Source organism: Psittacula echo (genome assembly GCF_963264785.1).
Source record: "Psittacula echo genome assembly, chromosome: 7".
Classification (NCBI taxonomy): Eukaryota; Metazoa; Chordata; class Aves; order Psittaciformes; family Psittacidae; genus Psittacula; species Psittacula echo.
Genome location: NC_137740.1, coordinates 19866913 through 19879131, shown reverse-complemented (window position 1 = coordinate 19879131; position 12219 = coordinate 19866913). Strand labels below are relative to the sequence as shown.

The window sequence follows — 12219 nt, the reverse complement described above, 5'->3', positions numbered from 1 at the left end:
GAAGCCAATGCACAGACTGTAGGAAGGGACCTGCTCCTGGGCTGTGCAGCAGAGGGAGAGGAATGGCAATTTGCTCTGGCCCTGTCACAGAAGATGAGGTGCTTATGTCCACATGCCACCAGTGTTCTTGGTCCTTTGGCCCCTCTCTGTTTGCCAATGCCTGGCGTCAGCATTAGCCCTGGCCAACTGCTGCCTGGGCTGTGCAGCTGGCAGCTCATTCTCTATGCAGGCATTTCTCATTTAAGCAGTTCTGGCTGCTTTATCCAACTCATTACCTTAGCTTTACTTGTTCCCTGACTCCTCAAAGAGCTCTCTGCAATTGCTTTTGTTTCTTTCTGTCCTGAGCAGTTGGCTCCAGCAGCCTTTCTGTGCTGTCCCATGCTTTCCTCTTCTCACATCAGAAAATCGGTACTGGTTCTTCTGGCTGAGCTGCTGCTCTGAGAGCTCAGTGTCTTCTGTGGTCACAGGCTCGGGAAGCTGCTTTCCCCTCTGGAAGGGAGACCTGCATTCTTTATGTCTGACCAAGCATAGTGTTATTACAGGCAAAGCTCACCAGGGAAAGCTAGGCCCCTCTTTGGTAGGGGCTGATCACCTTCAGCAGCTCCCAGTCTGTGTACGTGCACAGCCTTGCAGTGGTCATTTCTTTTTCTTCCTTCTTCCAAAAATAAAAAAATCTGAAATAGTGTAATGCTGGCTCCTGGGATGGCAGCCAGTGGCCTCATCCCCCTCTCTCCAAGGGCTGGCACCCTGCTCTGGACCTCTGCCCCCCCAGGGTGGTTCTTGTCACAGGAGCTGTCATTTAGCTGCCCTCTAATCCCTTCAGTGCGCGCACTGTGGTGATTTTGTATCATTGTAATTTATTAATGAAAACACTGGGCTCTATCATGTCAACTGCCTTTCAGATGACTGCATGTGTTACATCAACACCTCTGTTAATGGCACTTGTTATCTTCTCTCAAAAAGTACCAAGTCAATTTGTCTCTGAACACGAGATGAAGGGCATAGGCTTGTTTACTAACAAAGCCGGGAGATCACTGTGTTGACCAGGATCTCTGGTTGTTCAATAACTACAGGGACCATCCTGTAATTGTCTCAGCCTCTAATTACTTGGCTGAGGATGAAATGCCATGTAGTTCCCTCATTGACTAGAGACTTGCTTTTGCAAGGTGTGTACAGACACCTGTGAAATTTCCTCCTCTTGAATTAAGGCCAGGAGTCCTTCCTGGGTCTTGTTACCAGGGGGAGGATGGCATGAGCCACTGCCCCTCTGCAGGACATGGCATTTGGGCTCTGCTGGCATTTTCCCCTGACATCACCTGGGCGTCACCTGGCCCCTGCTGCAGATGGAGACAGCTGCTGGTTGTGAGGAGGGATGACTTCCAGGCTGACGCTGCCAGTACCGAACTTTAGCACCCACTTGTTATTTAAATATGATCCCAACTCTGCTCAAGGTCTTTGCTTCACCCACCAGCATTTGGCAGAGGGTCTCTGTCCCACCTCACTGCTGGGCCCCACTGTTTCACCACTGGCAGGAAGAGGAGGTGACTGTAGTGGTGGTGTGGCATGTCTCACCTGGCTGGAGGCCCACAGGCAAACCAAAAGGGCTCTGTGCTGCCTGCTCAGTGTATAAAGTATCGCACCCCATTGCCCTTGGTCTGGCTTCATGGACAGCTGCAGGTCCCAGCACTTTGCTTGGCCCCTTGCCACCGCCTGAGATCGCTGTGCTTCAACTCTGCTCTGCCAGGGGCACTGCCATGCTGCCTTGCTGGCTGTGTTTGGACAAAGCAGGCAGAACCTGCCTGCAAGCAGATCCAGTGCTGCCTTCTGGTACCCATCCAGGAGGGCAGATCAAAGAGCTGCCCCATGGCAAGGGCTCCTGGCTGGTCTCACCCAGGAGCATCCCACCCTCTCTGGGATGTGGTGTTGGTGATACAGATCGCTTGCATGTGGGTAGTTATGCTGAGATCAGTGGGCTTCTTGCCCATGGACTCCCTGCAGGCTAACATCCAGGCATTGCTTCCAGGGCTAAAATGAGCAGCCAGCTTGCATCCCTGGAGCCACTGTGTCTCAGCAGCGCTTTGCCATCTGTGTTGCTCGAGGCATGTCGTGCTGTCACAGCTAGAGCCACCTGCAGCTCCAGGGCAGCTCTGATGCTCCAGCCCCTGCTAGTGACAGATGCCACTGGCCAGGACCCTGTCCCTGGGAAACTTGCCTGGAAAGACAGCTCAGACGGGGCTGCCCATGGTGTATGGCGGCGCGCTCATGCATGGGCAGCACTATCCAATTGTTCGAGGATGTCTTTTCCTCTGCATCCATTTGGCTCCCTCCTGGGCTGCCCTTTCTTTGTGCATTCGTGGCACACGTATGTAACCGATGATTTGGTCAGTGCTACTTCCCTTTGCCTCGCTCTTTTCCATCCAAAAGGCCAGGGAACCATGTGGTGGATTTGCTGCAGGTGCACTGGTGTGACACTGCCACCTGCCCTGCTCCGCATCTCATCTGTGGGTACCCACAGGGAATGGCTTCTTCATCAGATCATTCCGTGGGATGCTGGTGAGCACTGGTAGATGAGCAGGGCTGGCTGGAGTTGACACTCTCAGCCCTTGAGCAGCATCATCCACACGCTTACCTGCTCTCCCTTGTCACACAGGTCCACTTGCTGAAGGACCAGCTGGCTGCAGAGGCAGCAGCACGGCTGGAAGCCCAGGCTCGCGTGCACCAGCTCCTGCTCCAGAACAAGGACTTGCTGCAGCACATTTCACTCCTGGTCAAACAAGTGCAGGAGCTGGAGCTGAAGCTAGCGGGGAACACCACCAGTAAGCGCTCCTGCCCCTTACTCTCCCCTCACAGCTAGCTGGGTCTGTGGAGGACATGCATGTGCGTGTTTCTCTTTGGGTTTTGTGCTTGACCAGTGGGTGTGTAAGGGAATATTAGTGCCCTTCCAGCCTGGTTGGTTTGCATGTGTCAGAGTGCTTGCAAGCAGTGTGGGAATGGCTTGGGGAGGACTGTATGGACAGGTCACATATGTCCATCAGCTGTATGACCGCTTTCCCCAGTGGCTGCATGCTCTAGGCCAGCTCCTTACCTGCTCAAGAGCCCCTCCTTGACCTTGCTGTCCAGCAGATGTGGCCATCAGCTCCCTGCAGAAGCTTGGATGGGAGACATAACTTTTTATCCTGCAAAACTGGCTCTTTGTTGGCTGGCAGCAGCTCCTGGCACCCGTGACACCAAATGAGCCCCTCTAAATGATTGTGGTGGGAAGGCTGGCACTCAAGCAGCCCAGGCCATCCTCCTCTGGCCAGTCTGCAGCCAGCTGTGGTGGCTGGGGTATGCCCAGGCAAGCTGGGGTGGCACTGCCTGCCTCTCAGTCATGCTCTTCTCTTGCAGCGGGCTCCCAGGACAGCCTGCTGGAGATCACCTTCCGCTCAAACGTCCTCCCTGTCCTCTGCGACCCGACCACCCCACAGCCTGAGGACACCCACCCGCCGCCACTGGGCTCTGGCTCAGGCTTCCCCAGCACCATGGGCAGCCCCATAGGTAGGAACGACTGTCTGGTGAAGCTGGAGTGCTACCGCTTCCTGCCTGACTCGGGGCCACCTGCCCCAGAGCCAGCGCTGGGCAGCCTGGAGCTCATCAAGTTCCGTGAGTCGGGCATTGCCTCCGAGTACGAGTCCAACACGGACGAGAGTGAGGAGCATGACTCCTGGTCTCAGGAGGAGCCACCGCGCCTGCTCCATGTCCAGACCAGGCAGGACCTGGGCGACAGCCTGGAGGATGAGATCGCGGTGTAGTGGTCGGCAGGAGGTGGTGCGGACCTGCCGGAGCTGGGGTGGACCCTGGTCATAGCCCCCTGGCCCTGGCAGGAGCGGGACATCTTGGAGGGAGAGGGGCAGAGGAAGGAACATGAGGCTTCAGCACACAGCCGGGAGCTGCACAGAGGTGAGGATGGAGCTGTGCTGAGGCTGTGTGCTGGACATGCTGTGCTCCAGCGTGCAAGGGCTTGTGTGCTGAGCTGGAGCATCCCCACTTCACATCAGACAGTGAGCTGAGCTGCTTGGGCTGTCCCATGGTCCCTGTGGGCTGCATTTCAAGGTCAGGCAGAAGCAAGGGAGTCCCTGCCAGGTTGGCCGCTGCTGCTGGTGAGGAAGCAGGAAAGTAGATGAAGATTTTGCTGGGGGAATGAGAGAGCAGGCATGGGGCAGCGAGTGGGGCAAGAGGGACCAAGGAGGCAACGTGAATGCAGTGAGCAGAGACAGAGCCACTGTCAGGTGGTCTGGCTCTCTGCATGGTGGCGGGGGTGGGAGATGAAGCCAGGGCCATGCTGACAGGGTGGTTAGGGTTGGTGATGGTGCACTGCTGGCAGAGGTGAGCAAGTGAGAGGTGAGGCAGTGGGGGGACAGTGTGGACGAGCCTGGAAAGGAGCTGAAGGAGTGAGATGAGGTTGTGCAGGGTGGCCATGCACAGGCAGCTAGCTGCTGGCAGGTTGATGGTGTTTGTTGTGCTTCCAGGAAAGGGTTTGTCCCTGCTTGAGGTAGGTGGAAGGCCTGCAGGCAATGTCCACTCCTCTCTCAGTCTGTGGAGCTGGTAGGAAGGCACAGCTCGGTGTGGAGCAGAGCCAGGGCATGTAGCACAGGGCTGTGCAGTGCCCTTTGTCTCATCATCCAGTCCTTGTGCTCCTCAGCATTGCTGCCAGGTTTCAAAGCCTTTCTTGTGCTCTCAAGTCACATTTTCAAGCACTTCCCTGCACCCCCTTCACCACAAACTCCCATCTTTGCTTTATAGACAAATCCTCCCATTTCCAAGCAGTCATGTGCCCCTGGATGTGGGATGCAGTGCTGGCATCGTCTGTGTGCAGGGATGGGCATGTTTGCCATCCCTCAATGGGGAGGGAACTGCTGATGTCTGCAAGGGGGCTTCTTCAGCTCTGGTTTGCACCCTCTGGAAAAGTGAATCCGAGATCTTAGGATTCCCCACCAGACACCAAGACACCCATGGCTGAGAGCCATCCTGGGGGCCTCCAAGGGATTCAGAGGGATTTCTTTTCTGCAAGCACATTTATCAGTTGTCTGTTGCTGCAGTCTCTAAGAGGATGCAGCTGAAGGGGTATGAGTCCTAATGTCCGTACTGCTCCTTGTGGAAACACTTGATGAGGTGGGGATGGGCACAGTTGTCTTCCTCCCCACGACTCTCCTATCCTGCTTCTGCTTCACTTTGTTGCTTCCCTGCTACTTTTGTCTTCACCAGCTCTGTCTCTGCTAGATCTGCCTGCAACTAACCCCTAGTAGAGGATCTCCCAGACATGAGCTCTTGCTCTCCTCCTGGCTGCTGAGGAAGGTCCATCACTTCTTTCTGCCCCAGTACCCTTGGGACTAAGGGCTAATGAGGAATGAGGTATGAGTGAGACTCCCAGGGTTAGTACAAACTGTGCTATGCAGTCTCCATCACAGGAGGAGGCTGGACACTCTGAGGAGCGAGAGAGTCCTAGTGGGAAGGAAGATGTTTTGGTGTCCCCAGCAGTGATCTGGTGTCCAGGGGAGCCCCTGCAGCAGCCACAGTGGCAGAGTAGGAGCAGGTGCTGTTTGGGACAGGGCTGCCCCTGTCCTCTGGCCACCAATACCTGCGTGTGCCCTGTCCTGCACCGCTGTGGGTACAGCTGTGTGCAAGTCCCTCTGCTGGGGACCCTGGCATCCTACTGCCAGCTCACAGCAGCTGGAGGTGGAAGCATGGGGCAGGAGGCTGGTCCCACCAGGAGGAAGAGGTGGGGATGGTAGCAGGCACAGGAGATGGCACAGATAGGGTGGGTTGCATGGGTGAGCTCAGAGGGGGATTTCCATGTGGGCAGACAGATCATGCAGGAGGGGGACAGCAGGAACTTGGCCATATGTACAGGGCAGATGAAAGGAGAGCCCAGGAGGAGCAGCAGCAGGTCTCTTCTAGGCTGGGCTGCCTTAGAAAGCAGGCAGGGCTGAGCTTTCTCCCTGAGCCACCGCTCCTGCCCATCCCTGCTGCACACGTGTAGCCCAGGCAGTGCCCTGCGAGGAGCACTGGGACCAGCTGAGGGCTCAGGCTCCTGCCCAGCACTCTGCCCACAGGAGAAGGTGGTGGGTGCCCCATGGGTTGATGGGTTGCTGCCAGAGCTGGGTAGGGACCCTGCCAGAGTCCTGCCACACCACTGGTGTACATGTGTAAACAATCCTCCTCCTAAGTCAGCACTGCCTCCAATATGGCTCTCTAGCCTCTCACTTTTGCTATGGACCTTAACTGGGAATTTAAAGCTATATTTTTTGTCCTTTCTTTTCCTACAACTGTCATGTTACTAACTGTTGACTCTATCTGGGAGACCAATCTGCAATGTAAGTGCACTTAACCCTTGGGTGTTATCATTAGTCAACTGGCTTTTGCTAAATAAATCTTTCTATTTCTCAAGGCTTCCTGTTGTCTCTTCCTTCTCACTGACTCTCTCTCTTTCTGTACTTCTTTCCCCCTCCATGCTAGGAGCCATCACCAGCAGTGGCGTCCCTTGGCCTTGCACACCTCCAAACTAAGCATCCTTCCCTGTGGGACTCTTGCTTGTGGTGCCAGCCACTGGCTGCTGGTGAGAGCGAGGTGCCCTGAACACTGCTGGGAGTAGAGGGGTTTCAGTCTTCCCCTTCAGCCACTGCACAGCACAGGCTCATCCCAGGGCTGGCCCAGCAGTTCGAGGATGTCAGGTGGTTCCTGGCATCTGCAGAGCACCACGCAGAGATGCAGAGATGCTAAGCAGTGCTTTCAGGGACATGGGAGATTTTTGGCTGCTGGTGAAGGAAAAGTCGGGAGGTCTCTTTTAAAGGATTATATAGTCAAGAGCAGCAGGCAGACAGGGCTTGCTGCTCCTGAAACGATTTATTCTGCCGCGGGCAAAAGAGAAGGAGCAGTGCCCTCCCGCGGCGGCAGCCCAGCTGGCGGGGCTACGTGGACACCCCGGGGGCCGCAGTTTCCTGCAGCATGCGCTCCTTCTCCCACAGGGCCTTGAGCCTGCGGTAGTACACCTTACAGCTGTAGCCCTCCTGAGAGCTGTTCTGGATGTGGGTCTTGATCGACCACAGCGTGGGGAACATGCAGCAGCATGATACACACTGGTAGCCATGCTGGGACACTGGGTGCTGCTGGGAAGCAGCAAGGATGTCCTGGACTGTGATGCTGGCTCTTCTACTGGGCAGCCTGTCCCTGTTTGGTAGCTGAGCCTCATTTGAGGAGTCGGAGGAGGAGCAGACTATCTCCGAGAGGTCATCGGGTTCCTCACGCTCCTGGGTGCTGGTGGCAAGGCTGGAGAAGGGGCTGTCCTGGTGCTGCTGAGTATTTCCTTTGGTGCACATGAAGTAGCTGTAGGGCGAGAACCAGGGCCGGTAGATGGTGCAGGTGTGGGCACGGAGCTTGCTGCTTGGTGGGGCTGCAGGGTCACAGGCTGTAGAGGAAAGGGTCTGCAGTGAGTCAGGGGTCCCTGTAAGAGCCTGGTCTCCCACAGGGTTGGGAGTAGTGTTGGGCACTGCACTGTTCCTCTTTGTTTCCATGGGATGTCAGAAGTGGCTGCTTCTGTCACTCCCATCATGGAGGGTACCATCCCTCCCCCTATGGGATGCAGGGGTAGATACAGGCAAGGGATGGTGGTGGGCATCAAGGCACCAGCACTGCACAAAGTTCATCCAGCAGTTCACTGGAGCCCTCCCATGGATAGCTGCACTGGCACAAGGGCAGTGATGGCTGAGGTTGAGCTGTGACTCCAAGGGCAGCACCCACAACTTTGAAGATTCCTGCTGGGAAGATGGGGGGGAGACACCAGTGTAGTTCAGAGGAGGGGTGTAACTGCAGAACCCCATCAGGTCCCAAGAAAGCACCTGCTGCCACAGAGCCATCCAGTCCCCTTTCTCCACCCGTGCAGGAAGACATGCCCAGCCTAACCCCTCCTGCAGGCCCTTGCTGTGCCACAGAAGCTGAGCAGTGCCGTGGTCGTGCCCAGGAGGTGCAAGGGGGAGCCGTCCCCACATGCAGTGCTGGCTGCATGCACCCGCTGCTCACCTGGTAGGCTGGCAGGGCCACAGGGGCATGGGGCCTCCAGGCTTCTTGTCCTGGTGCCACAGTGCACAGTCCTGACTGTGTTGGGCAGGCCAAAGCTCTCCATCACCCTCGTGTAGCTGGTGGTGGTGTAGTTCCTGCAGCATGATACCCATGCTGTAATCCAGCTGATGTCACAAAGGGACGGTGCACTGCAGGATGCTCCTGGGCAGTCTGCTCAGGCCCTGGAATCTCAGGAGCTTGGCCAGCACAAGGGGACAGCCAGCCTTAGCTGGAGAGAAGACTAGAAGGGTAGGGAGTGCAGAGCCCAGGCTGTGGGTGCCCCCAGGGAACACCTTGCTGCTCTGCAGGTGCCTGGCTGACAAGGGCCTCCCATGGGTTCCATCTCCACAGGCAGCATGCCAGGTCTGGGCAGGGGTCAGCAGCAAACCTCACGTGGCAGTGCAGAAGGGGCAAGCTTGCTGTCCCCTTGATAAATCCTCTTTCTTTCTTTCCACAACCTGCTTCCCAAGTCGCTCAGTGTCAGGTAAGAGATGCTCTTGGTGTGTTGGCAGTGCTGGTGTGGAGCCCTGGGCTCATTGCTACCCCATCCCACCCCATGCTATCCTCAGTGCACGGCCTGGCTGCCCACAGCCTCTGTGGGGTTTCAGAAGCAGCCTCCTTGTCCCCCCGAATTTGCTCCCATGCTGCTGGGTTGGGAGCTGGCAGGCAGCTCTGGGACATGCTGCCCCTGCTGGGGTCTCCTCTCCAGCCTGGCTCACAAGCCCTCACTGTCCCCTTTCCCCCTCCAGTGGACCAGAGCATGTTTGAGAACGCCAGTGCCAGCACAGCACCCACCCCACGGCTGCACCATGGCCCTGCTGCAGCCCTGTCGCAGCCCTCCCGCCCTGCCAGCAGCCAACACCTCCGCAACCTGGGCAAGGCCATGGGGGCCAAGGTGAATGATCTCCTGCGCCGCAAGGAGCCAGGCGGCCTCCCTGTTGTGGGAGTGATGGAGGTGAATGCCAGCGCTGGTGCCATTCTGGGCATGGGACAGCCAGCTAGCGAGGACGGGTGAGTGTTCCCTTGATGGGGCCATTGGGACAGGCTGGAGGGGCCTCAGCCTGGGGCTGTATGTGACTTCTCTGTGCTTGCAGGGCTGTGGGGCTGGATGCTTTTCCCCGGCTAGACCCCCCGCCCCCCGTCACCAAGAAGCGGACACCACGTGCCCTGAAGACCCCGCAGGACATGCTCATTGCTCCACAGCCAGTGGCGACCACCCCAATGAGCAGCATGGAGGAGCCCCCTGAATCACCCACAGCCCACCCTGTCCCCTCAGAGGAGCAGCCGGGAATGAGGGACCCATCCCCTCTAGAATGCTCTGGGGTCCCCAGCATGATGGGCGCTCAAGGTGTCAGTGGGGACCAGCCCACTGGTGCTCTTCCTGTGCCTGACCTCATCCATAAGGGCAACCTGGAGAGCCAGCGGCGAGCAGGAGAGTCACCCAGCACAGAGAAGTCCTCCCGGAGACCAGGGCTGGAGCGTGAGCCACTGGGGAGCACAGGGCGGCCAGAGGCATGTACCCCTGGCTGGGAGGTGGAGGGGCCCCATCCTGACTTACTGTCATTTGAGTAGCAGTGGGGGAGCCACAGCAGGGGCACTGTGGGGGCTGGCTCTCCCAAGCATGCCTCTTGCTGCCACATGCTGACCCCGTGTCTCTTTGGAGTCATTATTTTGGAAAGGGGGAATCCCCAGGGTGTCAGGAGCCCCTGCTGCCCCAGTGTGGGGAGCTAGAACACCCCACTTCTTCCCAAATTCCCAGGAGAGGCACAGCCTGTCCTGTCATGGCTTCTGCAGCCCCATCCTGGGCTTATTTGCCGTGGTCTGTGCAAAGCTCCCATCCTGCCACAGTGCTTCCATCCTGTCTGCAGCCAGGAGCCATGTTGGGCTGGGGACCAAGGGTTGGGGTCACTCAGCAGCCTGGATGCTCGTGCATGGGTGCACAAGCACCAGCCTGCCTCCAACCCTGCCCGCTCTGCCCAGGCAAGTGTCCCACACTGTGCTGGCTTCCCTGGTCAAGAGGATTTCCCAGCTTATGCCATGTACTTGCCGAGATACCCTGTCCCAGGGTGCTAGTGGGCTTACTCACCCCTGGAGTCTAGTGCCAGTGAGCCAGGATGGCACCTTCTCCAGGTGCCAACCCTGTAGCATTGTCCTGCCCAGTGCCATCTCTCTGCACCTGAGCCCCAGTTTTGGGGGACCCACTCGCAGAGTGAGTGTTGGTGGGTAGCAGGGCTGGTCACCTGGGGCTGCACGGCTGCTGGCCACTAGGCTCTGGCTGAGAGCTGAACCTCCCTGTGAGACCCACCTCTAGCTCCCGCTTGTTTCCTGGTCTCGCCCCAGCCACCATGGAAAGGGCTGACCTGCCCAGGCAGGCAGCACACTGTGTGGGCCAATGCCACCGTTCTTTATTTGTTGGCATGGTGATGTCTTTGTGAGACTGGGACACAGGAAGCCATATCATCATCCAATACTGCTCTATGATTGTTTCCCCATGAATTACAGCCTGTGGATCTATGGGCTGGTGCAAGGAAGCAGCTGTGAGATGGCAGTTTTTCTTAGCACTTTTATGTGCGTCCTCACCACAAAGGTGGTTTTGAAAGGAAAAGCTCCCAAGACCACATTTGAGCTGGAGGAGGCTAGGGAGTCATGGATGGGGCACCTCTGCTCACAACTCCTCTGGTGCCATGCAGGACGGTTGTGCTGAAGAAATGTCTTCCACCACCCAAAGCCATGCTGTGGTCTTCCTGAAGGATGGAGGCCATGAGCATGAATCCCTTTGCTTTGAGAGCAGCCATCATGCCTGTTGGCATGGTGGATGCTGTGGTGGCACTGCGGTTCTGCAGCTCTCGTCCCCTGGGAAGGCCCTGCTGGAGATGAAGGAGACATCAGAGATGCACAGAGCCTGTGGCCAGCCTGTGGTCAGTGCTAAGGTATAACACACCCTGTGTATAATGCGATTACATTGTGCGTGGCTGATTCCACCCCACAAACAGAAATCTATGTGAGTATGTATATGTGTATGCTGCCTAGGTCTACACTGCATTGTTTATGTAGATGGAAAGAAGGGCTTGTAGCTCTTCTTTGAAGAACCAGCATCTTCCAACCCTGCCAATCACAAGGGAACCTCACTGCTGGTCCAGTCCCTCTATTTAATTTGTGTAGAGTGTCTGTGTAGTTTGGGACAAAAGATGCAGATTGCACAATAAATTTTCTTTGTTTTTTACCCATGGACACATAGCAACCCTTTGATGGGAGGGGAACAACTGTGGTGTAGCCCTGAAGCCTCCTGATGAGCCTGGGGACATGCTGGATGCTCCTGCATGGGGGCTGCAAAGCCGAGGAGTGAGGCAGCAGCCCTGTGATGCTGAGGGGTGCTGGGGAAAGCCACCCTCCAGCACCAGGCTTGCTGGAGTGATTGCACAGGACAGTGGGATCCGCCCTACTTAAAGCCATGGGATTTAAGGGAAATCATAGAATTGATTAGGTTGGAAAAGACCTTTAAGATCATCAAGTCCAACTTCTACTCCAGGAGTGCCAAGACCATCACTAAAACATGTCACTGAGGGCCTCATCTACGTGGTTTTGAACACTCCCAGGGATAGTGACTCCACCACTTCCCTGAGCAGCCTGTTCCAACGCCTAATCACCCTCTCTGTGAAGAAATCTTTCCTAATATCCAATCTAAACCTCCCCTGGAGCAGCTTGAGGCCATTACCTCTTGTCCTGTCACTTGTTATGTGGGAGGAGAGACCGACCCCCCCACCTTGCTACAACCTCCTTTCAGTAGTTGCAGAAAGCAGTAAGCCCCCCCTCCCCAAAGCCTTCTCTTCTCCAGACAAAACAACCTCAGTTCCCTCAGCCGTTCCTCATCACACTTGTTCTCCAGACCCTTCACCAGCTTCATTGCCCTTCTTTGGACCTGCTCCAACATCTCAACGTCTGTCTTGTAATGAGGGGCCCAGAACTGTATTCGAGGTATGGCCTCACCAACACCAAGTACAGGGGGATGGTCACTTCCCCAGTCCTGCTGGCCACACTGTTGCTGATACAGGCCAGGATGCCGCTGGCTTTCTTGGCTGCCTGGGCACAAGCTGGCTCATGTTCAGTTCTGTCAATACCCCCATA

General features: G+C 56.6%; 2 protein-coding genes across 5 annotated transcripts in view; both read left to right on the top strand.

Moving 5' to 3' along the window:
* Nucleotides 1-3791, top strand: part of NOS1AP (nitric oxide synthase 1 adaptor protein) — a gene marked incomplete at both ends in the record, with an annotated part of 36904 nt that extends 33113 nt beyond the window's left edge. For all 4 annotated transcript variants that reach the window (XM_080624153.1, XM_080624151.1, XM_080624154.1 and 1 more), the window contains 2 exons: nt 2651-2816; nt 3388-3791. In XM_080624153.1, the coding sequence (XP_080480279.1) occupies nt 2651-2816; nt 3388-3791 (570 nt within the window). The remainder of the gene's footprint in view (nt 1-2650; nt 2817-3387) is intronic.
* A 5039-nt stretch (nt 3792-8830) lies between these two features.
* Nucleotides 8831-9666, top strand: LOC308224342 (uncharacterized protein C1orf226 homolog; the record flags this gene model as incomplete). Its single annotated transcript, XM_080624155.1, has 2 exons — nt 8831-9105; nt 9189-9666. Exons 1-2 carry the CDS (start codon nt 8855-8857, stop codon nt 9664-9666), a joined length of 729 nt encoding a protein of 242 aa, XP_080480281.1. The 5' UTR covers nt 8831-8854.
* Between the last annotated feature and the right edge of the window lie 2553 nt (nt 9667-12219).